The sequence below is a fragment of the Microcebus murinus genome, chromosome 16 (assembly GCF_040939455.1).
Source record: "Microcebus murinus isolate Inina chromosome 16, M.murinus_Inina_mat1.0, whole genome shotgun sequence".
Lineage (NCBI taxonomy): Eukaryota > Metazoa > Chordata > Mammalia > Primates > Cheirogaleidae > Microcebus > Microcebus murinus.
The window spans coordinates 55,288,241-55,314,953 of record NC_134119.1 but is presented as its reverse complement, the minus strand read 5'-3'; the positions used below and the strand labels follow the sequence as shown (position 1 = coordinate 55,314,953).

At 50.4% G+C, this 26,713-nt stretch overlaps 1 protein-coding gene across 5 annotated transcripts in view; it reads left to right on the top strand.

Annotated features, from left to right (window-relative positions):
• Positions 1–26,713, top strand: part of SLC2A9 (solute carrier family 2 member 9) — a 197,561-nt gene that overhangs the window by 121,540 nt on the left and 49,308 nt on the right. For all 5 annotated transcript variants that reach the window (XM_075992966.1, XM_075992963.1, XM_075992964.1 and 2 more), the window contains 2 exons: positions 198–385; positions 7,269–7,379. In XM_075992966.1, the coding sequence (XP_075849081.1) occupies positions 198–385; positions 7,269–7,379 (299 nt within the window). The remainder of the gene's footprint in view (positions 1–197; positions 386–7,268; positions 7,380–26,713) is intronic.

Below are 26,713 nucleotides of genomic sequence, written 5' to 3'. Positions count from 1 at the left end.
CTTCCAGCTCACCGGGTGGCTTGGGCAAGTCACTGCACCTCTCTGGGCCTCTGTGTTCCCATTTTTGAACAAGGCCTTTGGACTCCACCCCTAACAAGTGTGTGTCTAGGTGGTGGGCCCCGGCCCTCCGGGCTCAGAGTTGGACATGGCGAACACTCTAATCCCTGCTGAAAGTCCACACTTGTCCCTGTTTACAGCCTTCCAGACGTTCCTGGGCAAAGCCGATGTCTCCCGGGAGGTGGAAGAGGTCCTGGCTGAGAGCTGTGTGCAGAGGAACATCCGCCTGGTGTCCGTCCTCGAGCTGCTGAGGGCCCCACTCGTCCGCTGGCAGGTCATCACCGTGATCATCAACATGGCCTGCTACCAGCTCTGCGGCCTCAACGCGGTGAGTGCCGGCCCAGCCAGGTGTCCCTGCACAAACGGAGGAACCGGAGGGGGCAGGGCAGTGCAGGGTTTGGGTCCTGGACACCCAGGTTCAAGTCCCAGCTCGGTCATCTCCACAAACTCTCTGCCATTGGGAAGCCACGTAGCTGTCTGGTCCTCAGTTTCCTCATCTGTGAAATGGGATAATATAACATGAAAGGGATCATCCTTGCAAAGTGTTCAGCCACTGGCACAGAGATATCCCTGAATAAATGCTGCTTATCATATAATTATTTATTTCTAGAAATACTTTGAAGTCATATTTCTTTTAAAAATTGGGTATTAGGAAGTCATGATTTAGATAAAAGTACTTTTGGCTGGGCTATCTTCAACTCACAACTTGGGCTTGAGAAAACCTCAGGCCTGGGCTGACGTGTGGCAAGGGGGCCTGAGGGGACTGCTCCATGAGGTGCCCCAGTCCCTCTGACGGATGTTGAGGGCTCCAGGAATTCCTGATGTGAGACATTGGGAGGCAAACTCTAAATCATTATCCAGAGTGTTGTTACTTCTGAAAAGTTGAGTGGGTTTCCACCAGGGGTGGTGAGTTCCCATCCATGGAGGTGTGCAAACCGGCTCCCCAACCACTTGGCAGGGGAATGGAGGGGAAGTTCTTGCACCGAAGCATCCAAACCGTCTCTGAGGTCCTCATGTAGCTCAGGGGGATGTGGCTGAGCCCAGAGGGAGGGAGAAGGGGTGACTGCCAGGGCCCTTGCAAAGAGCCCCCGAGAGCAGACTGCATGCAGACCGAGTGAGCCTGGGCCCCAGCGTGGGCAGGTGCTGGAGCTGTCTAGGGGAGGTGACGTGAAAGGCAGTGGTTCCTGTCCAGAGAGGGGGAACGGCAGCATCGGAAGTTGCAACCACAGTTTCTGCCTCACTTCAACAACTCTCGATTCTGTTCTCAGAAACGCTGAGATGAAAGGAGAGCATCCTGCTACTTACTTACTTGTTTTTACCTTTTTCCTCAGTCTGGTTAGAGCCAGCGTATGAGAAGGTGCCTGGCTCAACACCTCTACTGAAACAGAGTGACCTTGGGCGAGTCCTGCTGTTTCCCCCTCTTGACAAGACCAAGATCATAGTAGATGGTCTCAGTCTGCCCCCCTGTTCTGAGAGAGTAGAGAGGGAGAATGCATCATTTCTTAAAGCCAACACTTGGAGTCTTAAAGACGGAATATGCAATCCGTATTTAATGAGGATTTAATATGCAATCCGTATTTAATGAGGATTTAATATGCAATCCGTATTTAATGCAATCCGTATTTAATTTGGATTGAGAACTGCGACATTTCTAAACAGAACTCTCTCTTCCACTGAGACATAATTTTCCATTTGCATATCCTATATAACTCTGTCAGTCCTGCTAGGGTATATCTGCAGGCTCCACTGCACAGCGTATGATACGGAAGAAATATGTCATCTTCTCCCAAAGCCAGCAGTAGTGAGGTCTCAGTCTCCAAGGATTCTGCTCTCCTCATGTTGATGATTTTCAGCCTTTAAGTCAGGAATATACTTCCAGCTAGGCATGCTTTACTGGACACAGAGCAGAGGTCTGCACCAAGAGTCGGAGGCCTTTCTTCCCATCTCAGTGGGTCCTCAAACCTGCAGTAACCTGGACCAACCACTTCCCCATATGGCCTAATCCACTCAGCCGTGGTAATATTAATAAAGTACACATGTATTAATATTTAGCACTCAGTGTGGGCCAGGAGCTGTCCTCGTGGCTGCCCTGTGAGTTAGGACCCACTATTAGGCTCAGAGACGTTGAGACACTTTTCCAAGGTCACACAGCAGGGAATAGAAGAAAAGGGATTTGAACCCCAGCAGTCTGGCCCAAGGTATCCCTCAGAACATCCCCACGCATGTCACTCAGGCTGTGTCCCTGGGTCAGCCCTTGGCAGCTTGGCATACCTTGGCAGCCTTGACAGACCAAGACAAGTCTTACTTCTTCTGTTTTACATACAAAGGGACCCACACTGGCTAGTGGCAAATGCCAGCGGCACAGCCCGACTGTCCGGTGCTGGGGCCCAGGCTCTCCCTGACACCTGCTGCCTTGCAGTCCAAATCCGAGAGACCAAGGAAGAGAGCCACCATCAGTCCCAAACTTTATCTTAGCTTGGCCAGATGGCATTTGGGAGACACGGCCTGTCATCCGAAACACTCGCCAAGGCTGCCCGGGGCCTCCAAGTTCATCGCCTCACTCCGGCCCCCAGCAGGCCTGCGGGAGGCGGCGCCGCCCCGCTTTACAGACGCAGAGACTGGCTCCAGGTCCCGGGGTGCCCTTGCGCTGGAACACGCACACCTCCCGCCCCGCGCCCTGGACAGCGCCCGGCCGCCGGTGCACTGCGGGCTTCAGCCACAGCCCGCCTCGCCCGCACGCGCGAGCGAGCGCCCGCCGCCCGCCGCCCGCCGCCCGCCGCCCGCCGCCCGCCGCGGCAACTGGGCGGCTGTGGGCGCTGCCGGCGCCTTCTGGGCAGAACTGCCGGCGAGAGCCTCTGTGCTGAGCAGGCCGCGCTCGGCCCCGGAGCGCTGGCCCCGCTGGGCGCCGGAGCACTGACCTCGCTCGGAGCACTGACCTCGCTCGGCGCACTGACCTGGCTCGGCGCACTGACCTGGCTCGGCGCACTGACCTCCCTCGGCGCACTGACCTCGCTCGGCGCACTGACCTCCCTCGGCGCACTGACCTCGCTCGGCGCACTGACCTCGCTCGGCGCACTGACCTGGCTCGGCGCACTGACCTCGCTCGGCGCACTGACCTGGCTCGGCGCACTGACCTGGCTCGGCGCACTGACCTCGCTCGGCGCACTGACCTCGCTCGGCGCACTGACCTGGCTCGGCGCACTGACCTCCCTCGGCGCACTGACCTCCCTCGGCGCACTGACCTCCCTCGGCGCACTGACCTCCCTCGGCGCACTGACCTCGCTCGGCGCACTGACCTCCCTCGGCGCACTGACCTCGCTCGGCGCACTGACCTCCCTCGGCGCACTGACCTCGCTCGGCGCACTGACCTGGCTCGGCGCACTGACCTCCCTCGGCGCACTGACCTCCCTCGGCGCACTGACCTCCCTCGGCGCACTGACCTCGCTCGGCGCACTGACCTCCCTCGGCGCACTGACCTCGCTCGGCGCACTGACCTGGCTCGGCGCACTGACCTGGCTCGGCGCACTGACCTGGCTCGGCGCACTGACCTCGCTCGGCGCACTGACCTCGCTCGGCGCACTGACCTCGCTCGGCGCACTGACCTCGCTCGGCGCACTGACCTCGCTCGGCGCACTGACCTCGCTCGGCGCTGGAGCACTGACCTCGCCCAGCTCTCGGAGCACTGGCCTCGCCCGGCTCTCGGAGAACTGACCTCGCCCGGCTCTCGCAGCACTGGCCTCGCCCGGCTCTCGCAGCACTGACCTCGCTCGGAGCACTGACCTCCCTCGGCGCACTGACCTCGCTCGGCGCACTGACCTCGCTCGGCGCTGGAGCACTGACCTCGCCCGGCTCTCGGAGCACTGGCCTCGCCCGGCTCTCGGAGCACTGGCCTCGCCCGGCTCTCGGAGCACTGGCCTCGCCCGGCTCTCGCAGCACTGGCCTCGCCCGGCTCTCGGAGCACTGGCCTCGCCCGGCTCTCGGAGCACTGGCCTCGCCCGGCTCTCGCAGCACTGGCCTCGCTCAGCACCGGAGCACTGACCCCCTCGCTCGGCGCCGGAGCACTGACCCCCTCGCTCGGCGCCGGAGCACTGACCCCCTCGCTCGGCGCCGGAGCACTGACACGGAGAGCGGCAAGCGATTCTCACGCACTCTAGAAACCAGCGAAAGTCAGATTTACATTTTTCATTTATTTCTAAATTCCTTTTCAGTGTTGGATTGTTTTTTTTCCTCCTGCCTCTCACAACAGCTTTCAAATTCCCATCTCTAGAATTAGACCGGTCACCTAAAATGACTTATTTCAGGCACTGCCTTCCTCCCGAGCAGTTTGTCCTCTGCACAAAGCCAGGCTTCGGTGCGAGTGAGTCTCCTGCCACAGCGAAGGAGCCTCTTCCTTCAGGGCCCGCCACCTTGTCCCTTCGCTTGTCCCCCGCGGCGCCCCGCCCTGGCGAGTTACGATGTGTCCCCATCCTTGGGGACGTCCCTTCGCCCAGCAGCCAGAGCCTCCCATGGCGCGAGGCAGGTGCCGGAACATTTGGGGAGTAAAGGAGTAGAAAGTGGGAGCAGGAGACAGGGAGTCTTTGGGCTGAACATTTAACCACTGTCGAATCCTGTACAGGGAAGCTTTAGTTTTCTTGAACCTTCCTGAATCTTCTGGAATGCCAAGGGCTATGGTGGCACTCTCATCTATCTTGAATCATATTGCCTTTCTCTGATTCCTTCCTTCTAGAACACAGAAAGCCAAGCATAGTGACTCCCTGGGCCTCAGTTTCCTGTGATGAGAAATGGGGATGAGAATGCTCAGTTTGCACGATGGCCGAGAGGATTATATGAAACCGTGTGGGAACAATGCCTCCCAGATGGCAACTGCCCAGCTCATGAACCTCCCCCAACTCGCTGTGCTCAGAGAGACTGTTCCGAGCATTGCTTTCTTGTCTCTCAATGCCACGCATTTCCAAAGTGTCCTGCTCCTGAGACGTGGTTTGGGTTGGGAAACAAGACACCAAGCTTGTTAGAAATGGATGTAAGATAAGAGCAGGGAGGCTCGGAGTGCGGGCCACGGGGGCGCACAGACCTAGCGACATTGTCTGGGTGCTCGGAGGCGCCAGGCTGCTGCCAGGCCCACCCGCTTGCAGGGTGCCAAGCGTCGCAGCGCTCCTGCTGCCTCCTCCCACCCTCACTCGCAGGCCGTGCCCTGCCGGACCCGCGCTGTGCCCACCAGAAGCCAGTGCCGGCACAGTCCCAGACGCCCCACCCCTCCATAAACAATTGAGTGGGAAGGAAGGGCAGGGCATGAGGAGAGGGGGCAGAGAGAGGGAGGGAGGAGACAAGAAAACCTTAGATACATTTGTAGCCAAACATGGCTCCCCCGCTTTCCCCGCCGGGAACCGCATGAAGCTCTGTCTCATTTGTCAAACCATGGCTGGGGACTCAGGACCTAAATCATGTTTTATACAAACCTTCAAATCAATTTCAGAAGCATTTATCAATAGCTTTTGTTTTGAAAAGATTCTTATGAAGTCACTTCCTAACTCCAATGAGAAGAATTCACAATGTTCTGCTACCCTGATAACGGGGACCATCTCTCGGAACAATGTGCTATGTCCTGGGAGTGGGGAGAAGGCTGAGCGGAGACCCCACCTGTGGCCGCCGCACCACCATGTGTTCAATCCTGGGCTCAACCTCCTGCATGCAGCCTGCAGCATCAGACTTTCAAGTTATGGGACTCTGACAAGTTGCCATAACTTCCCTGTGCCTCAGTTTCCCTGACTGTAAAGTAGCTGTGAAGATAGGTGAAGCTCAACACAGGCCGCCACCGAGGTGGTACTCCATGATCTTAGCTGTTACTTGTTGAAAGAGCCTTGCGCTGAGAACCCTGGGGTGACCCAGCTCCCAACCCACATCCTCCGCCTCCCAGCTGTGTGTCCCTGCGCGTGACACTTCACACCTCCTAACTTTGATCACGCAGATGTCAGAATCCGAAGGAGAGCAGACCAGACCAGAAAGTGATGGCCCAGGGCTGGGTCAGTGTGAGTTTATGTCTTACCTGTAAGATGAGGAGCGAGACTGGGGGTCCAGCACTCATAGAAAAGCTTTTAAAAGTGAGCATTTTCAGGCCATTTTAAATTCGAGTCCTTACTTTGTATCCTTGTGGATCTTCATGACAAAAGAGAGCGGAGGCAGAGAAGGGAGAGGTGTTGGGCATCTAGATGCAGGAGCCAACTTAATGCTCACATGCGCTTTGAGGGTGCAGAGTCAGACCAGGTGTTGGGCATCTAGATGCAGGAGCCAACTTAATGCTCACATGCGCTTTGAGGGTGCAGAGTCAGACCAGGTGTTGGGCATCTAGATGCAGGAGCCAACTTAATGCTCGCATGCGCTTTGAAGGTGCAGAGTCAGACCAGGTGTTTGGGAGCCGCGTCCAGGTTCTCACCTCATAGCAACTGCTGGGCGTCAAACCCCTTCTGCCCAGCCCGCTGCCTCTGCCTGTCCACAGGATGGCATTTCCAAGAAAGGTGCCTTAGACTTCCAGCCGCTGTGCCTGGGGATTCAGCCACACAGGGCTGCGCCTCACGCCTGGCCAGCCCTGGGGACAGACAGTGAGCCACCGGGGCTCCGCGCCGCCAAGTGTCAGGTGTGCGGCTGTGGCTGGGGCACAGCCGGGCCACGGAGCGAGGCGGGAGTGGCAGCTCCTTCCTGCGCCTCCACCACCAGGTCAAAGCAAGACCTGATGAGAAGGAGGGTGAGGCCCGCTGGGGGTTGGGATGAGGCCGCTCTGCCGAGACACAGTCTGGACCTGCGGGCGCCGTCGTGAAGCACAAAGCCCTCCCTCGGTGGAGAAGGTCCGGTCGACTCTGCCGCAGCCCGTGTTGGCCTCGCCTGCCAGGCCCTCTGTTCCTGTACGCCCGCCCTGCTGCGCCGCAGGACGGAGCCCCCCGCAGTCTTGCCCAGGGCAGCAGACGGCAACAGGAAGGTTTGGGGTGACCTGGGCTCGAACCCTGGCTCTGCCACTTGAGCAGTGCAGGGGTCCTGTTAGTGATGAGAAGGGGAAAAGGTGAAAGAAGGGCGAATATTGAGCGGCCACACCACATAGCTTTGCCTTGTGACTCTGGATTTAGCAGCAAGACTGAGACTACCTTGTACTTGAATTTAATTTAGAAAATAAATTAAGACCTTCCACTGACCTTTCTCCCTGTTTCTTTCCTGAATTGTAGATTTGGTTCTACACCAACAGCATCTTTGGGAAAGCTGGGATCCCCCCAGAAAAGATCCCATACATCACCTTGAGCACAGGGGCCACTGAGATTCTGGCTGCCATCTTCTCTGTAAGTGAACCGGTGACTCCTGAGGCCACCACAGGGGACTGGACAGCACGGGGGCCCCGGGCAGCGTGCAGGCATGGCTTTAAGGGAGCGTGCCCTTTGCCACCCGCAGGGGTCTGGCTCTTAGGAGTTCATTATGCAGCTCTCCACTGATGTTTTACCCATCTAGAGAAAATTCCTTTGTATATTTTGTTCCCTTTTAATAAATAGCTCCATCCTTGGAACTCGCACATAGTCACAAGGGGTTCAATATGAACACCCTGTGAAAGAAGGTCAGAGTATCCCTGGGAGTTCAGGTCAGAGAGTTTGTGTGAGTCTCAAATCTTTTGTTATGACTTTTTAAATGTTTCAAACCATTAGCTATCTTCTGATCACCCCAAACACATAGGCGTTTACAAGGCGAAGAAAAGAAAAAATGACATTCCAGTCAATTGATATAATAGAGTGACCTTAATAATAAGCAAAAACGTTCGCATAGTCTTATGTCAGAATGATTTTCCATTTTATTATTTACTGTTCAAGTATTGTTTAATTGGAGTGTACTATATACACAGAAAAGTATGCAGATCATCACCCCCTCCGAGTTGACACTATCGGTAAAAGCTGTTATCGTTCTCCAAAATTTTGCTGTATGGAAACTTCCCTACCCATTGCCTGCAGGGGTGGGGTGTTGAGCGTCGGTGCTCAGAATTTGGATGCCAGAGCCTGCCTGCCTGGTTTCTGGCTCCAGCTCTGTGCCTTTTTCAGGTGTGTGGTCCCAAGGAAGTTATTTGACATCTCTGTGACTCAGTTTCCCCATTTCCGAAGGATATTGTCCCTGCCTCATAGGGTTGGGCTGAGGATTAAACGAATATACATTAAGCAATTCAAGGAATATCTGGCAAATGATGTGCACTCAGTAAGTGTTAATCATTTTTGTCCAATTTAGGTAGGTTCTCAACATTTGTCATTTTAAATAAGGCTATGATGAACTTCCTTACAGAGATCAGAATTTCACAGGGACTCTTGCCATCTTTTGACAATTGAGGCAATTAAGACCCCAAAGAGGGACTGATCTAGGTCACACAGTCAGTTAAGTCAGACCTGACAGAATGGGGAGAGATGATGTCATGGCACCCCCTCTGTCCCCCAAGACCCTGAAGTGCCCCATGTGGGATCTCATGAATGCCCACATCACTCCTAAAGGCCCAGTTATTGCCCTCGCTTGAATGAGGAGCACATGGAGGGAGTGGGGACACTTCCACCCTCCGTCTCACTGACTCCAAAAGCCACTCCTTCTGGTCCCCACTCTCTGGCTGACAGATCATCTTCATTAAAAGCTGAATATGAGGGCTGCCCGGAAAGTATCCAGCCATTATTAACATAGAGCAGTTACGTGGCTGGATGCTTTCCAGACAGCCCTCGTGTATTTGGTGACATATTCCTTGGAAGCCCTAATCCAAGATAGGAGGGAAAACTACTTCACTCCCCTGCACGAGAATGAGGGGACCTTTCTAAAACCAGGACCTGGAGTCACTGCCTCCAGAGCGTGCTCCTGCCGCTGTCTGTAAGCACGGATCCTTTGGTCTCAGTCACCTGGGCAATGGCAGCTCCTCCCATGGGCAGGGTGTTGACCTGTGCCGGGCTTCCAGAGGGCCACTGCCACGGTGCCTGCCTGCAGGAGCTTACCATTTGCTTCAAAGTGGAACCATGTCTTGCTCATCGGAGAAGCAGGAACCTCAGGTGCAGGCCCTGAGCAAGGAGGGATGGCTTCATAGCTCTGGTGGTAGATTCATTCATGCTTGCATTCATCTATCCCACAAACACCGTAGGCACACCCATAGAGTGCCAGTGGTCACTGGTGAACTTGACATGAACTAGAGAGAAAGACAGACCTGGAAACAGACAATTACCACATGCAATACTGAGATAAGCTCTCCTCTGAGGGACTCCAGGAGGGCTTCCTGGAGGAGGGGACCAGGAAGCCAAGAGCTGAAGGACCAGCAGGAGTTAGGTGAAGGGAAGAGAAGTGCATTGGGTAGCCTGTTCCCCTTTTATCTTCCCAAAGAGCGAGATGCAAGAACAGATGCAGAATGGTCCATAGGAAACAGTCTTTAAAGCTGTAGCATTTACCCTAAATCCTGGAAAACTGTGAGATTAAATTCAGCATGATGAGCATGAGGCTGGGAGTGTGGGATGGATCCTGGGCAGAAAATCCTTTGGCTTTAGGACCAGGCAACTCTGAATTCAAATCCTGATCATCCACATACCAGCTGAGTGGTCTTGGGAACATTTCCCAATGCCTCTGAATTTATTTGCTAATCTGTAAAATGGACCCAACCATGCCCACTCATAGACAAAGCAATGGCTCACCAAGATGCCCACGTCCTACTTCCTGGAAGCCATGAACATGTAACCTACTTGGCAAAAAAGGGACTTTGCAGATGTGATTAGTCTGAGATGGAGAGATGGCCCTGGGGGACCCAGGTGGGCTTAATGTCACCACAGGTCCTGATAAGGGAAAGAGAAAAGGGGCTGTGACGACAGAAGCAGAGGCAGGACTGATGCCTGATGCCGTTGCCCGCCTTGCAGATGGGGAAGGGCCACAGGCCGAGGGAGGCAGGTGCCTCCGGCGGACGGCAGGGCGGCTCTCCTCTCAGCCTCCAGGGGGCGCAGCCCTGCCGGCACTGTCGCTCTCGCACCACGGAACCGGTTTTAGGCTTCTCCAAAAGTATAAGGTAGCACATCTGTGTTGTTTTACACTGAGTTTGTGCCGATCTGTCACAGCAGCAATGGAAAAGTGACGCAGGGCCTCAGAGACCTTCGCTGAGACAGCACTCAGGCTGTGTGAGGGCCACGCCCATTCCCGGCAGAGTCATGATCCCTAAACCCCTTGCCCTTTCCTAAGTTTTTATTTCCTTGTTTCCAAATATATATGCGCTTGTTCATCCAGCACTTTGAAGTAATTGCCTGTCGAGGAATTTCCAAATTTTTTTTCGTTCTTCTTATGAGATTTTGACAATCTATTAAAATGGCTCTGGGGCCCTAATAAAATTGAGACGGGAAAGACATTTTTTTTTGGTGAAACTTTGATATTTATTTATTTATTTTTTTTCCGGCATATTATGGGGTACAGATTTTAAGGTTTCAATAAATGCCCCTTCCCCCCTCCCCCGACAAGTCTGAGTTTCCAGCATGACCATCCCCCAGATGGTGCACATCTCACTCATTATGTATGTCTATACCCGCCCCCCTCCCCTCCCACCTGCCCAATACCCTATTACTGTAGTATCTATGTGTCCACTTAGGTGCTGCTCAGTTAATACCAGTTTACTGGTGATTTTATGTGGTGCTTGTTTTTCCATTCTTGGGATACTTCACTTAGTAGTATGGGTTCCAGCTCTAACCAGGAAAATATAAGATGTGCTATATCCCCGTTGTTTCTTAGAGCTGAATAGTACTCCATGGTGTACTTATACCACATTTTATTAATTCATTCTTGGATTGATGGGCACTTGGGCTGTTTCCACAGCCTTGCAATTATGAATTGTGCTGCTATAAACATTCGAGTGCAGGTGTCTTTTCTGTAGAGTGTCATTCAATGGGATTGCTGGATCAAATGGTAGAATCACTTGTATCGCTTTAAGGTATCTCCATATTGCTTTCCACAGAGGTTGAACTAGTTTGCAGTCCCACCAGCAGTGTAGGAGTGTTCCTCTCTCTCCGCATCCACGCCAGCATTTGTTATTTGGAGACTTTTTGATAAAGGCCATTCTCACGGGAGTTAAGTGATGTCTCATTGTGGTTTTTATTTGCATTTCCCTGATGATTAGAGATGCTGAGCATTTTTTCATATGTTTGTTGGCCATTCTTCTGTCTTCTTTAGAAAAGTTTCTGTTCAAGTCCTTTGCCCACTTTTTAATAGGGTTATTTGATATTTTCTTGCTAATTTTTGTGAGTTCTAAGTATATTCTAGTTATCAGCTCCTTATCGGATGCATAGAATGCAAAAATTTTCTACCATTCTGTAGGCTGTCTGTTTATCTTCATGACTGTGTCTTTGGCTGTGCAGAAGCGTTTTAGTTTCATCATGTCCCATTTATTTATTTTTGTTGCTGATGTGATTGCCTTTGGGGACTTCTTCATAAAAGTCTTCTTTGCCTAGGCCGATGTCTAGGAGAGTGTTTCCAACTTTTTCCTCTAGAATTCTAATAGTTTCATACCTTAGGCTTAAGTCTGTTATCCATCATGAGTTGATTTTTGTGAGAGGTGAAAGGTGTGGGTCCTGCTTTAGCCTTCTACAAGTAGCTATCCAGTTTTCCCAGCACCATTTATTGAAAAGGGATTCTTTTCCCCAGCGTATGTTTTTGTCTGCTTTGTCAAAGATTAGATGGCTATATGAGGATGGTTTTATATCAGGATTCTCATATCTGTTCCACTGGTCAATATTCCTATTTTTGTGCCAATACCAGATTGCTTTAATTACTACAGCTTTGTAGTATAGTTTGATATCTGGCATATTAATACCTCTCATTTTGTTTTTGTTGCCTAGAATTGCTTTTGATATTCGGGGTCTTCTTTGGTTCCATACGAAGCTTAAAATTATTTTTTCTATATCTGTGAAGAATGCTGATGGGATTTTAATAGGTATTGCATTGAATCTGTAGATCAGTTTGGGTAGTATAGACATTTTAATGATGTTTAGTCTGCCGGTCCACGAACATGGAATGGATTTCCATCTGTTTACATCCTCTGCTATTTCCTTCCTCAGTGTTTCATAGTTCTCCCTGTAGAGGTCTTTTACCACTTTGGTTAAGTATATTCCTAGGTACTTTAATTTCTTTGTTGCTATTGTGAAGGGAATTGAGTCTTGATTTGGTTCTCAATTTGTTGTTGGCGTATATGAATGCCTCTGATTTCTGTGTTTTGATTTTGTATCCTGAGACTTACTAAATTAATTGATCAGTTCCAGGAGTTTCTTGGTTGAATCTTTGGGGTTTTCTAAAAATAATATCATATCATCAGCAAACAGTGAGAGTTTGATTTCTTCTGCCCCTATTTCCATACCTTTAATTCCACTCTCCTGTCTGATTGCTATAGAAATGGAGATAGTGGGGAGCCTTGTCTAGTTCCAGTTCTAAGTGGGAATGCTTTCAATTTTTCCCCATTCAGTATGATGTTGGCTATGGGTCTGTCATATATGGCTTGTATCATTTTTAGGTATGTCCCTTCTATGCCTATTTTCTTAAGTGTTCGTATCATGAAAGGGTGTTGAATTTTGTCAAAAGCTTTTTCTGCATCTATTGAAAGAATCATGTGGTCTTTGTTTTTGCTTCTGTTTATGTGGTGAATTGCATTTATAGATTTACGTATGTTGAACCATCCCTGCATCCCTGGGATGAAGCCCACTTGGTCGTGATGGATTATTTTTGTGATAAGCCTCTGGATTCGGTTAGCTAAGATGTTGAAAATTTTTGCATCTATATTCATTAGGGATATTGGTCTGTAGTTTTCTTTGTTTGTTGCATCCTTTCCTGGTTTTGGTATCAGAGTAATATTCGCTTCATAAAAGGTGTTGGGGAGGTTTCCCTTCTTCTCGATATTGTGGAATAGTTTCTGCAAGATAGGTACTAGTTCTTTGTAAGTGTGGTAAAATTCGAGTGGGAAACCATCTGGACCAGTACTTTTCTTTTTAGGGAGACTTTTAATTGCTGTCTATTTCAGCTCTTGAGATTGGTCTGTTCAGGGAATCTATTTCTTTCTGGTTGAGCCTAGGGAGGCTGTGTGTTTCTAGAAATTTGTCCATTTCCTCCACATTTTCCAGTTTGTGTGCATAAAGATTTTTGTAGTACTCATAAATTATATCTTGTATCTCTTTGTGATCAGTTGTGATATCTCCTTTTTTGTTCCTGATGGAGCTTATTAGAGATTTCTCTTTTCTGCTTTTCCTTAGCTTAGCCAGTGGCGTGTCAATTTTGTTTATTTTTTCAAAGAACCAACTTTTTGTTTTGTTTATCTCCTGAATAGCTTCCCTGTTTTCAATTTCGTTTAGTTCTGATTTGATCTTGTTGATTTCACTTCTTCTGCTGGGTTTGGGGCTGGTCTGTTCTTCTTTTCCCAGCTCTTTGAGTCGTCTCATTAGATTGTCTATTTGTGATCTTTTTGAGTTTTGGTTATAGGCATTTATGGAGATAAACTTTCCTCTCAGAACTGCTTTAGCTGTGTCCCAGAGGGTTTGATAACTTGTCTCTCCATTGTCATTTTCTTCATAGAATTTTTTTATTTTCATCTTGATTTCTTAATTTATGAAGTAATCATTTAGTAGGAGGTTGTTTAATTTTCACGTTTTTGTGTAGAAGTGTGAGTTTCTGTTAGGGTTGATTTCTACTTTTATTCCACTGTGATCTGAGAAGATACATGGTATGATTTCTATTTTTTTAAATTTCTTAAGGTTTACTTTGTGTCATAGGATATGGTCAATCTTAGAGAATGTCCCGTGAGCTGATGAGAAGAAGGTATATTCAGTGGATTTGGGGTAAAATGTCCTGTAAATGTCTTTCAGACCCAATTGTTCTAGAGTTTTGTTTAAGTCCATTATTTCTTTATTAATTTTCTCTTTGGAGGATCTGTCTCGTGCCATCAGTGGGGTTTGAAATCTCCAGTGATTATGGAGCTGCTATTAATCTATTTGCTTTGATCCAGTAAGGTTTGCTTTATGAATCTGGGTGCACCTAAGTTGGGTGCATATATATTTAAAATTGTTATCTCTTCTTGTTGAACTGTGCCCTTCACCATTATATAATGACCCTCTTTGTCTTTCACTACGTTTGTTGGTTTAAAAACTAAATTGTCTGAAATTAGAACTGCAACGCCAGCCCTCTTTTGGCTTCCACTTGCTTGGAATATTGATCTCCACCCTTTTACTTTTAGTCTATATGCATCCTTGCAGGTCAGATGTGTTTCCTGAAGACAGCATATACTTGGCCTGTATTTTCTTATCCATTCAGCCAGCCTATGTCTCTTGAGTGGAGAGTTTAAGGTTTCACATTTATTGAGAGAACTGATAAGTAATGTAGATTACTGTTCATTCTGTTGGGTTGGATGTTGTTGCTTTGATTTCTCTCTTGAGCCATTGTAATATCTGGCCTTTAATCTTTGGGTTTTGGTTGTTTTTATATTCATGAGTTTTTATTATGGTGTTTCGTGCGTAACACTGTTTTGAGTACTTCTGGTAGGGCTGGTCTTGTCTTGGTGAATTCTCTGAGACTTTCTTATCTGAGAATGTCTTTATTTCTCCTTCATATATAAAGCTTAGTTTTGCAGGGAATAAGATTCTAGGCTGGGCATTGTTTTGTTTTAGAAGAGTGAGAATGGGGCCCCAGTCTCCCTTTGCTTGAAAAGTCTCATTAGAGAAGTCTGATGTTATTCAAATTGGCTTTTCCTTGTATGTTACTTGCTTCTTTTGTCTTACAGCTCTTAGAAGGGCCTCTTTAGTTGATATTTTGGTCAGTCTGATGACTGCATGTCGTGACGTCTTCCTGTTTGCATTGAATCTCCCTGGGGTCGTCTGAGCTTCTTGAACTTGTATATCGAGATTTTGAGCAAGGCTTGGGAAATTTTCCTCTATTATATCTTCAAATAGCTTGTCCAATCCTTGAGTGTTGTCTTCTTCCCCTTCTGGTAACCCTATGACCCTCACATTAGGTTTCTTCACATAATCCTACATCTCTTGTAGGCTTTGCTCTTTTCTCTTGTTTCTCTGCTCTATCTCTGTGACTGATTTATTTAACTGGAGGGTGTTATCTTCAATCTCTGAGATTCTTTCTTCTGTTTGATATACCCTATTCTTGAGACTTTCCACAGTATTTTGTAGTTCCCTCAATTGATTCTTCATTTCCAGGAGTGTAGTTAAACTTTTCTTAATTGTGTAGATTTCTTTAGTGAACTTTTTTTCCAGATCCTGGAGGGTTTTTGTGGTTTCTTTGTGTTGGTTAATGAGTTGTTCTTGCAGGTCATTGAATTTTCTGATGATCCACATTCGAAATTCCTCTTCTGTCATTTTGGTTGCCTGATTTTGGTTGGTGTCTGTTTCTAGGGTGCTGGTGTTCCTCTTTGGAGGTGTGTTTTCCGTTTGGTACTTCATATTTCCAGAGTTCCTTCACTGATTTCTTCCCATGTCACTCAGTTGTTGTTTCTTTCCTTTAGGTTTTCGTTTGGGTATTCACACGCCTTGTTTAGTTTCTGAGCCAGTAGGTGGTGTCTGTGGGTGAGATTTAACCACTCCCTGTATAATGAGTCTGTAGGTGCCGTGAAAAGGGTGTGCAAGATGCCCTGCCTGTCAGTAGGTGGCGCTTGCTTGCAGTAACAGGCTACGCTGTTGTTTTTGTGTCCTGTTATTAGCTTTTATTCCTGTAGAGAGGCACTCTAGTGCCTCAGGTGGTGGGTGGGGCTCTGGGACTTCCAGGTGTGTCCCTTTTTGCCCCTCAGTGAGGGCTGGTCTCAGAGAGAGTCTGGGCAGAGTTGGGTTGGGTAAGCCTGCCCTCAGGCACCACCAATGCCATTATCAGGGGTCAAAGTTCTGGTCTCTGCTTACAGGAAAAGCTGTCAGGGAGGGGCTGGAATGGCCCCACTGGGTCAGAAAGTCTGCGTGTGGGGGTGGGGCTGTCTGAGACCCGCAGTCTGGAGCGGAGCTCGCTTCTTTCCACCATCCCCAATTCTGCAGCTACTCCTGGGCCTCTGCCAGCAGGCCAGACCATACACTACCAGGCCTCCCCTGCCTGTGATGCCGGCAGGGAGGGTCCCTGCACAGGAACGCCACCTGGGCTGAGTGCATGGCCTCCCTCTGGGGGGAGGGTTGCCCTCTAGGATGCTGATCTGCCCCTGACGGCACACACACCGCAGTAGACTGTTCACGTATCTCTCTTCTGTGCCCCGGGCAATGTGAAACCTCGGTGCACAGGATCTGGTCTGCAGGTCTGACCTCTGGGGCCCAAAGTTCAAACTATATCCCCACCAGGGAGAGGAGTGCCGGTCCAAATTCACCCATGGGGAGTCCAAGCTGAGTCTATGTCTCTCAGCCTCAGGGCATGCCCCGTTCTCCTGGGATCACCGTGCCAGCAGCACCTGGGAGGGCTGGCGGGTAGGGAGCTCACAGTCTGAGTTCCCCTTAGTCAGCTGTAGGGCCCCAAATGGGAAGGTCCCGTTCCCTGTAGGTGCCCCCGGCTGGTGGCTGTATTGTCTCTCTGAGCAGCCGCGGGTAGGGTCTGTGGAGGGGAGAAGGAGGCAATATGGCGCCTGCTGCGCGGCTCGAGTCTGTGCACACGGAGGTGCCCCGTTGGGTTTGGGAGTCTGGTGCCGCGTCCACTACAGGCTTACCACTCACTGGCGGCGGCTGTCTCTGGGCTGGTGTCCGCAGGTCTCTGCACCCGCTGGGGAGCCCACCAGCAGTCCGAGATGCAGGGGAGGGGAAAGGTGACCGATCCACCTACCCTTCGCGCTGGTCTCCGGGCTGCTCCGGCGGTCTCAGCTTCCAGTTCTCCTCCGCGACCTCCTCCTGTGGAGTCTCCCATGGTCTCAGGTACCCCTCCTTCCGGCCCTCGTCCGATGCAGGCTCGTCTTCTTGCTTCTAATTTCTTCTAGAATCTGTCTTTTGTTTCATCTCCCTCCATTAAGTGCCTCGCGTTTAGTGGAGACAGCAATAATGTAACTGTATTGCGCCCATGGCTGAGGTCTGGGAAAGACATTTTTGCTCATTTGATCTGCAATTAAATTTGGCTGAGAGCATCACTCATCAGCTCGGGCAGCTATAAATAATTGTCAACTCTCAGAAACAGCTGCTTTTCTGCATTGATTTTCTTGGCGCAGCATTAACTTTCTGATGGGTGAACTTCCAATGAGTGTCCTTCAGGCCACTGACGCTGAGCTTCGCTGCCATGTGGGGTGGGGGCTTTACAGGTGGGGCTCACCCTGTCTGGAAGCACAGACTTTGTGCTTTTTCAAATCAGGGCACAGAATTCACAATAAGTCATTGTTATTCGTTGCAGCAAGTTTTCGTAATTGTCAGGAATAGAGTATGCTCTAGGATTGACTTAATAATAATAAAAAAGGAATCCTCACTGATTTCTGCTACCTACAGTCACCCCAGCTGCCCAGCAAACCCCATAATTTCAGAAGCAATGGCTTTAGAGTCCCCTGCTGAATCCAGGGCAGCAGACAGACACCTGTGCAAGGGGAAGGTGTAGTGCAGACAAAGAAGGATGGTGGTCGTTTGGGCCCTGTGGTCTCCCAGCCCTGCATCTGCTAACTGGGTGACCTTGGGCCAGTTACTTAACCTCTCTGATCCTCACTTTTCTCTAAGAGAGACGTGCCCTCACCAGTATCGTCATGAGGGCTGCACAGTAATTCACGGTGCTCGGCATAGAGCAGACACTCAATAAATTTTCATTATTGTTATGGATTGAATTGTCTCCCCACAATTTGCATGTCGAAGGCCCCAGTACCTCAGAATGTGATATGATTTGGAAATAGGGTCATTGCAGTTGTAATTAGTTAAGCGCAGATGAGGTTATATTAGAATAGGGTGGGCCCCTTATCCAACATTACTGTGCTTACAAAAAGGGAAAATTAGACAAGCAATAGTAAGAATACCGTGTGAATATTGCAGTCATGTTGTCAGAGACCAGAAATCCCAGAAGCCAGGAGAGAGGCCTGGAACCGATCCTTCCCTGGACCCTTCTGAGGGAGTATGGCCCTGCTGACGCCTGGATCTCAGCCTGCCCAGCCTCCAGAATGGGGGGGACAACACATTTCTGCTGTTTAAACCACTTGGTTTGTGGTACTTAGCTATGGAAGCCAGAGCAACCTAACGCAGTTGTGGACAGAAAAAATCCAAGCCCTGAAATATTTTGAAAGAAGTTTATTCTGAGCCAAATTTGAGGACCATGACCCGGAGCCACTCTCAAGAAGCCTTGAGCAAGTGGGCTCGCTATAGCTGGGTTACAGTTCAGTTTTATACATTTTCAGAGAGACAGGGGTTACAGGCAAGGTCACAAATCAATACATGAGAGGCATACATTGGTTTGGCCCAAAAAGGTGGGACATCTCGAAGCGGGGGCTTACAGGTTATAGGTGGGTTTAAAGATTCTTTGGCTGGCAATTGGCTGAGAGGGTTAGACTTTATCTAGAAGACCAGAAAGGGTATGCTTATTTTAAGATAAGGTTGTGGGCACTCTGGGAGGTCCAGACAGGAGGACATTTTAAATTTACAATAGGCGCCTGCTAGGATGTTCAGTTAAGACATTTTAGATTTATGATAGGCATCTTCCAGGATGCTTGAGTTAAGACAGGGGCTTTTTATCTTTTAGGTGATGTTAATGCCATACCAGAATCAGGTCAGGAAGTAAACCACTGCTTCGTTTGGTTAACAAAAGCCGCTTTGTGGGAATTTACCGTTTGTCAGCCTAACCCTGCTGGCCTCCTTACCATTTGCCAGCCTAACCCAGCTGGCCTCCTTAGGAAGGAGTTTTTAGCAAAAAATTAGAGTTTAGTCCTCACAGTGATCACTGATTATCAATGTTCCTGATAGAACCAAACATGGAATACGCTGGAGACGCCTGCTGCCTCTTGAACAGTAGAAGGTGAGAGTGCGGCCAGGGCGTTCACCCCTTCAGTGTGCATCAAGTGCTCTGCTGGGTCCCTGCGCTGTGCCGGGCGTGGGCCCAGGCGTGTGGGACGCAGCGTGGAGGAGGCAGATGGAGGTCCCTGCTGCAGAGAGGAGAAGCCCCGTTGATGTTGCAGCCAGGCCCACGGTGAGCCCACGGGTCTAGGAAGCGCATTCCAGGCAGAGGGAGCTGCTGGAAGAAAGACCAGCGGGAAAGGGGGGCACAGTGAATGTGGGTGCTTTGCAGGCAGATTAACTCAGGGGCAGGGAGGGTGTGCAGGGTGGGTAGGTCACCTATCAGGAACTGTGGCCTCTGGTAGAAGGACGGTGCCAGCCAAAATGTCCCCGTGGAAAGGGGGCCGGGAACCAACATCGAGCCTCATTCTCTTCCTTCCCCCTTCCGATTTCTGCCCCCGATTGCTGATTTCTGCTGGAAGCTCCTGGAGGTCAGATGGCGGGGAGCCTGTTGGCTTGGCCCTGCGAGCGCCCCTCCAGGACACGACACAGAGAGGATCTGGAGGAGAGCGAGGGCGTCCAGAGCAGGCTGCGGCTGGGGCAGGAATGAGTCTGCCCGGTTGTGGGAGCGCAGGGGGCCCACAGGGCTGGAGCGGACGCAACTGCGGCCTGCCAGTGTTCTCCCTGTGTGTAGGTCACCTCTCCACCCCGTCGATGGCTTTCTTTGCTGTGAACAAACTTTTTAGTGGCCAGGGGTGCGGAAAGCAGAGTGCCAGGTCATGTTTTAAAAGGATCCCTCCGGCTGCTGTAGGTAAAATAGACCAAGGCACCAGGTGGCAAAGGAAGAGACGGCATTGCCAGGAGGCTGGGGGGAGGCTGGTTTTCCCTGGGAAGCATCAGAATGGCTGGGTTCAGTGAATCCCTCGAAAGACATGTCTTTCCACTGACAAATAATGATTCTGTGGCATTTCTATGAACCATAGACTAGCAGGAAGAAACTACTGCCCCACACCCACTAAAATAGCAGACCACGTCCCCAGTTTATGTAGCAACAAGAGGGGCTGCATTAAGGAAAATCAAAACCAGATTTCTCCTTCGGCCACCTCGAACTCCCTGGGGCAGGAGTGGCCGTACTCCGAGCTTAGGTCACCGCTCCGGGAACCCACGGGCGCTCCCTGCCCGAGTGGGAAGCACAGAGAGACAGGCGCTGTCCCGCCTGTGGGCTCCCCCCACCAGCACGGCGGGCGGACGCAGAAGCAGAGCCGAGTCACACAGGCTCCCCCCACCGGCACTCGGGCGGACGCAGAAGCAGAGTCAGTCACACAGGCTCCCCCCACCGGCACTCAGGCGGACGCAGAAGCAGAGCCGAGTCACACAGGCTCCCCCCACCGGCACGCGGGCGGACGCAGAAGCAGAGTCGAGTCACACAGGCTCCCCCCACCGGCACGGCGGGTGGACGCAGAAGCAGAGCCAAGTCACACAGGCTCCCCCCACCGGCACGCGGGCGGACGCAGAAGCAGAGTCGAGTCACACAGGCTCCCCCCACCGGCACGCGGGCGGACGCAGAAGCAGAGCCGAGTCACACAGGCTCCCCCCACCGGCACGCGGGCGGACGCAGAAGCAGAGTCGAGTCACACAGGCTCCCCCCACCGGCACGGCGGGTGGACGCAGAAGCAGAGCCGAGTCACACAGGCTCCCCCCACCGGCACTCGGGCGGACGCGGAAGCAGAGCCGAGTCACACAGGCTCCCCCCACCGGCACGCGGGCGGACGCAGAAGCAGAGCCGAGTCACACAGGCTCCCCCCACCGGCACTCAGGCGGACGCAGAAGCAGAGCCGAGTCACACAGGCTCCCCCCACCGGCACGCGGGCGGACGCAGAAGCAGAGCCGAGTCACACAGGCTCCCCCCACCGGCACTCAGGCGGACGCAGAAGCAGAGCCGAGTCACACAGGCTCCCCCCACCGGCACGCGGGCGGACGCAGAAGCAGAGTCAGTCACACAGGCTCCCCCCACCGGCACGCGGGCGGACGCAGAAGCAGAGTCAGTCACACAGGCTCCCCCCACCGGCACGCGGGCGGACGCAGAAGCAGAGTCAGTCACACAGGCTCCCCCCACCGGCACGCGGGCGGACGCAGAAGCAGAGCCGAGTCACACAGGCTCCCCCCACTGGCACGGCGGGCGGACGCAGAAGCAGAGCCGAGTCACACAGGCTCCCCCCACCGGCACGCGGGCGGACGCAGAAGCAGAGCCGAGTCACACAGGCTCCCCCCACCGGCACTGAGGCGGACGCAGAAGCAGAGCCGAGTCACACAGGCTCCCCCCACTGGCACGGCGGGCGGACGCAGAAGCAGAGCCAAGTCACACAGGCTCCCCCCACCGGCACGCGGGCGGACGCAGAAGCAGAGCCGAGTCACACAGGCTCCCCCCACCGGCACAGCGGGCGGACGCGGAAGCAGAGTCGAGTCACACAGGCTCCCCCCACCAGCACGGCGGGCGGACGCAGAAGCAGAGTCGAGTCACACAGGCTCCCCCCACCAGCACGGCGGGCGGACGAGGAAGCAGAGCGGAGTCGGGGCCCACAGCGCCCCGGCGGAGACGCGCCCACCCCCACTCCGAGTGGGGCCCTTCAGTCAGGGGTCTGTCTCCCAGCTTGGCCAGGGACATAAATGCACGTCCATTCCCTGCAGCCCCCTGTGACTCCTGCACGTGCTTGTCTCCCTCACTGCCCTCCGCTCTTGCCTGCTCTCCTCCCGCCTCTCCGACGGGCCCTTCCCCTCCCTGCAGCCGCCCCCTGCTCCCCAGAGGGAAGTGGGCGGCTCCCGGGGGCACAGAGACAGCGCGTGGCGTTCCCTGTGCCAGCTCCGAGTGACCAGTGTCGGCCGCGCCCCCACCCACGGCCCTCTGCCCCCTTTCCACGTGCGAGCATTGCTTCTGACGGCAGCACTGGCTCCTGAGTCACCTGGACAGCCGGGGTCGCTTTCTCTGCTCATTTTCTTTAAGAACTAAATTTTTTTCCATTTGCCCAAATTTGAGAACAATTTAGGTTTATGCCCATAACCTTCTTAAGAACCACCTTTTCCTTTTTGAGAGGTGCAAGAGGATGGGGGTATACTCCATTTAGACACTTGCAGAAGCTACGGGCTCAAGCTAAGGTGGTAAAGTGACCCAAGAGGGGAAGTTGTTCACAGAACTCAAGGACATGGAAAAGCGTGTCTGCTCCCAGCCTTTCCTTCCACCCCAGCTAGCCCAAAGCCCTGTCTGATTTCATACTTTGTTTGAAATATCTCAAGACCATTTTAATTTATTATAGTTAGAGATCATGAACCACCCTAGAATGATAATTATTTAAAAGATAACTCTTTTCATTTCTCACGTCTTTGGCAGATATCTCTTATACACATTCATCTTTTAAGTAGAACTTTTTAAATTTTCAAAAATTTTTAAAGTAAAATTCTCAAAGTTTACATTTCAACAAACTATTTTTCACTTTTAGAGAAAGCCTATCCCAAGTAGGAAATTATTTCTGACACTGTCCTCTGAACATGGATTATAAATTCCACTAACTTGCAGATGACCACAGCTTTCCAAGATCTCACCTTCTTTTCAGAGAGAGATTTGTGAAAGTGAAGATTAACACTTGCATGTTTAAAACAGAATTGGTAGCAGCTAAAAGTAATACTGGAACATGAAGTTTCTTTCGTGCTGTCTGCCTTGGCCTTCTCTCCTCTGCTTGCAGAGTGGGGTCAGTGAGCACACCATTCTTGTTCCTTCCTCCCATTTTGTAGCTAAAACCTTGACAATAGTCCCACGTCTGTGTAGAGTGTCAACAATTGCTGGAGCGGCCAGGGCTCCTCCGGGCCTTCTCCCCTTACCCCTCAAAGTGTTGACATTGGGGAGCAACAGCCTCTGGGGTGCCTGGGTGCTGGCCCTAAACTCGGCCACATCTCACCCCAGCATTTTAATTTCTTTTGTACAGTCTCAGTGATCCCCACTGCTTTGGCAAGTGCTATTGGGGAAAACCTCATAGAGTTCTTTGCAAATGTAAAATGTAGATTTAAGTGTGTGTGTGTATGTGTGTGTGTGTGTGTGTGTGTGTGTGTGTGTGTGTGTATGTGTGAGATGCAGCAGATTTAAAGAAATGGCCTTAGGAGCCACCACACTATAGCCCTGCAGTCCTTGATCTTCCTGCGCTCTACTAGGCCAGGACAAGCATCGGTACAGAGTTGCTTAATGAAGTAAGGCTCGATTAGAGCTGTTTTAGGAAGTCACACTGGCGAACTAAAGGGAGCTCTCTGCGTATGGCTGGGATGCCTGCAAGAGAGCAATCACACAGGACACCCTGGAGGAGGCAGAGCCCCCACAGAGTGGGCCTCCTCCCTGGAGGCTCTGGGCCCTGTGCGCAGTCGGCCCACCTGACCCACGTGGCCACAAGTGTAAGTCAAGCCAGGCGAGGCTGAGCTTGTGCGCAGCAACAGGACCAGAAAAGGGTCCAGCCTGGAGCTGGCCAGAGAGAACGGAGCATCTTCTCTGATCAAAAGCCTCACCCTTGCACAGGAATGAACTCTGGGAGGACTCTGGTTCCTGAGAAGGTCGCGAACTGCCAAGCACTGAGTACTGCATGCAGGTTATACAGAGATATGTAAACATAGAATGTAATATGGGCAAAGATTCATATAAAAATACACATAAAGTAATTAATGTAAAATAATATAAAACACATTGTCAGGCTTGGAAGCTTCGATTAACCACTTCGGTACGAGCGCCGACGACAGTCGACAGCCGCAGATGGACGCGCACGGCGACGGTAGCCGACAGCCGTGATACGAAGGCGCACAGCCGAGCGGCGACTTTAGCGTTAATAACAAAACTTGACTTTTCTAATTTTTCATTTATCAAAATAATATTGTGAACATTTAAAAATAACGTAATGAAAACAGATATGTATATGTTACCTATTGTGATTTACATTACAAGTAAAGCTGCCTGTAAAGTAAAACAAGCTTCCAGTGCTTTCAAGCTCTCCTCATCGCACAAGAGCGAAATGGACTCGTGGTCAAGGCGCAGCGCGGATCGCCGTGCCACTGCGAGTGCAGCTGTGGGCCAGGTGTCACGGCCGGTGAGCGCCGGACCGAAATGGTTAAGCTACAATTTAAATAAATGAAATTTTAGGTTATATTTTCCTTCTCTCCAGCCCTTCCGTTTTAAAATATTTGTATTGATATGTAATAGTTGTACCTATTTGAGGAATACCTTCCTTCATTTTTCCTCATTCAGCAGACAGCACAACAAGCCCTGAACACCGTCAGACATTAGTTCCCTGCATCCATTTGCTATGGCTGCTGTACGAATGCACCACGAAATGAGGGGCTTAAACAATAGACATTTATTGTCCCACAGTTCTCAAGGCCAGAAGTCTTCGGTCAAAGTGGCAGCAAGGCTAATTTCTTTTGAGGCTGTGAGGGAGAATGTTCTATGCCTCTCTCCTAACTTCTGGGGATTTGCTGGCAATCTTTGGTGCTCCTTGGTTTGTAAGGGGTTGAAACACAACCCCAATCTCTGTTTCCTCTTCACATGGCATTCTATGTGCATGTCGTGTGCGTATGTGTGTATATGTCTGTCTCTGTGTCCAACTTTTCTCTTTTAGAAGGATACCGATTATCATGGATCAGGGCCCATCCTAATGATGTCATTTTAACTTAATTACCCAAAAATAAAGACCCTATTTCCAAATAAGGTCACATTCTTAGGTATTGGGGGTTATGGCTTCAACATTTCCTTTTTGGGGAGGATGCCATTCAATCCACTACACTCCCCAAGGGCAGGGACTCCTGTCTCTGTCTCTCTGTGCCCCAGTGCGCAGGCCTGGCCCAGCCTGTGAGGCCTGTGGTCTCAGTGACCACAGGCAGCTCACACAAATGAAGGAAGAAAATTTGGGGAATGTATGCATATTTTTTTGGTAAACATACATGTGCCTTTGTCTCAAGGACAGTGGGGAGTGGTGATAGGACACAGGGGTTCAGAGCAGGACTCTGGAGCTAGACCACCTGGACTTGAATCCTGTCTCTGCCACTGTGCCATCTTAGCCAGGTTGCTAAACTTCTCTGGGCCTCAAGTTCTGGATGTCATAGTGGATGGTAATTTCACTGACCTCATGGAAATGTTGTCAGGATTAAATCATTGAAATACGTAAAGCAGCTGGCCCCTGGAACATGGTGAGTGCTGTCACATGGTCACTGCACAGTAATTGATCCACAGTGTGTTCGCGTGGGAATAGCCACACAGGTTAATGGAACAGCATAGAGCTCAGAAAATAAAAGTTGCCAAAGTAATTCAAAGTAGAATGGATAGTCTTTTCAGCAAATTGTGCCATAAAAAAACAGATATTCATCTGGGGACAAAATGAATGGCAACCCTATCATACCATACAAGAAAATTAACTCAAAATGGACCATGTATCTAAACATAAAAGCTAAAATTGCAAAACTTCTAGAAGAGAACACTGTAGAAAGTTTTACAAGATGGGATACAAAATCATAAACCATTTTAAAATTGCACATTGGATTTCACCAAAACTTTAAAATGTGGCTATTTAAAAGACATTGTTATGGTAGTAAAAAGGTAAGTCACAGAGAGAAGGCATCCTTATAAAACACACGCCAGACACAAGATTTGAATTCAGAATATATAAAGAATCTTACACTTCAAGAATAACAACTACCCACTGGAAAGGGAGCAAAATATTTGAACAGATGCTTTACCAAAGAAGACATCCAAAAGGTCAAAAAACATGTGAAAAGATGCTCAACATCCTTGAGCATCAGAGAAATTAAAATTAAAACCCACAATTAGATACCATTATTCACCGAAAAGATGAGAAAATTTGATTGGATGATGACACCGAGTGCTGCCAAGGGTGTGGAGCAGCTAGAATTCTCATGCATCACTGGTGGGATCTTGAAATGGTACAGCCGCTTTGGAGAACATTTTGGCAGTTTCTTTGAAAGTTTTTACCACACAGCGCAGCCATCACACTCATAAGTATTTACCCAAGAGAAATCAAAGTGCTTGTCTACACAGAGACTCAGATACCAGTGTTCATAACAGCTTTATTCATCAGAGGCAAAAACTGGAAACAACCTAATGTCCAACAACAGAAGAATGGAGAGACAAATTGTGATGTTTCCATGCAATGGAATTCTGCTCACCCATTAAAAGGGACTGTTGGCCGGGCGCGGTGGCTCACGCCTGTAATCCTAGCTCTCTGGGAGGCCGAGGCGGGCGGATTGCTCGAGGAGTTCAAAACCAGCCTGAGCAAGAGCAAGACCCCGTCTCTACTATAAATAGAAAGAAATTAATTTCCCAACTAATATATATATAGAAAAAAATTAGCCGGGCATGGTGGTGCATGCCTGTAGTCCCAGCTACATGGGAGGCTGAGGCAGCAGGATTACTTGAGCCCAGGAGATTGAGGTTGCTGTGAGCTAGGCTGACGCCACGGCACTCACTCTAGCCTGGGCAACAAAGTGAGACTCTGCCTAAAAAAAAAAAAAAGGGGGACTGTTGATATACACAAAAAAATGGATCAATCTCAAAAATAGTATAATGAGTAATATGAAACTCTAGAAATGACTCTAACTCTAATCCTAGAATCTAACTCTAATCCTGGAAAACAGACCAATGGTTGCCTGGGGCTGGGGGAAGGGATGCAAGGAAATTTTTGGAGTGATAGAAATGTTCAGTATCT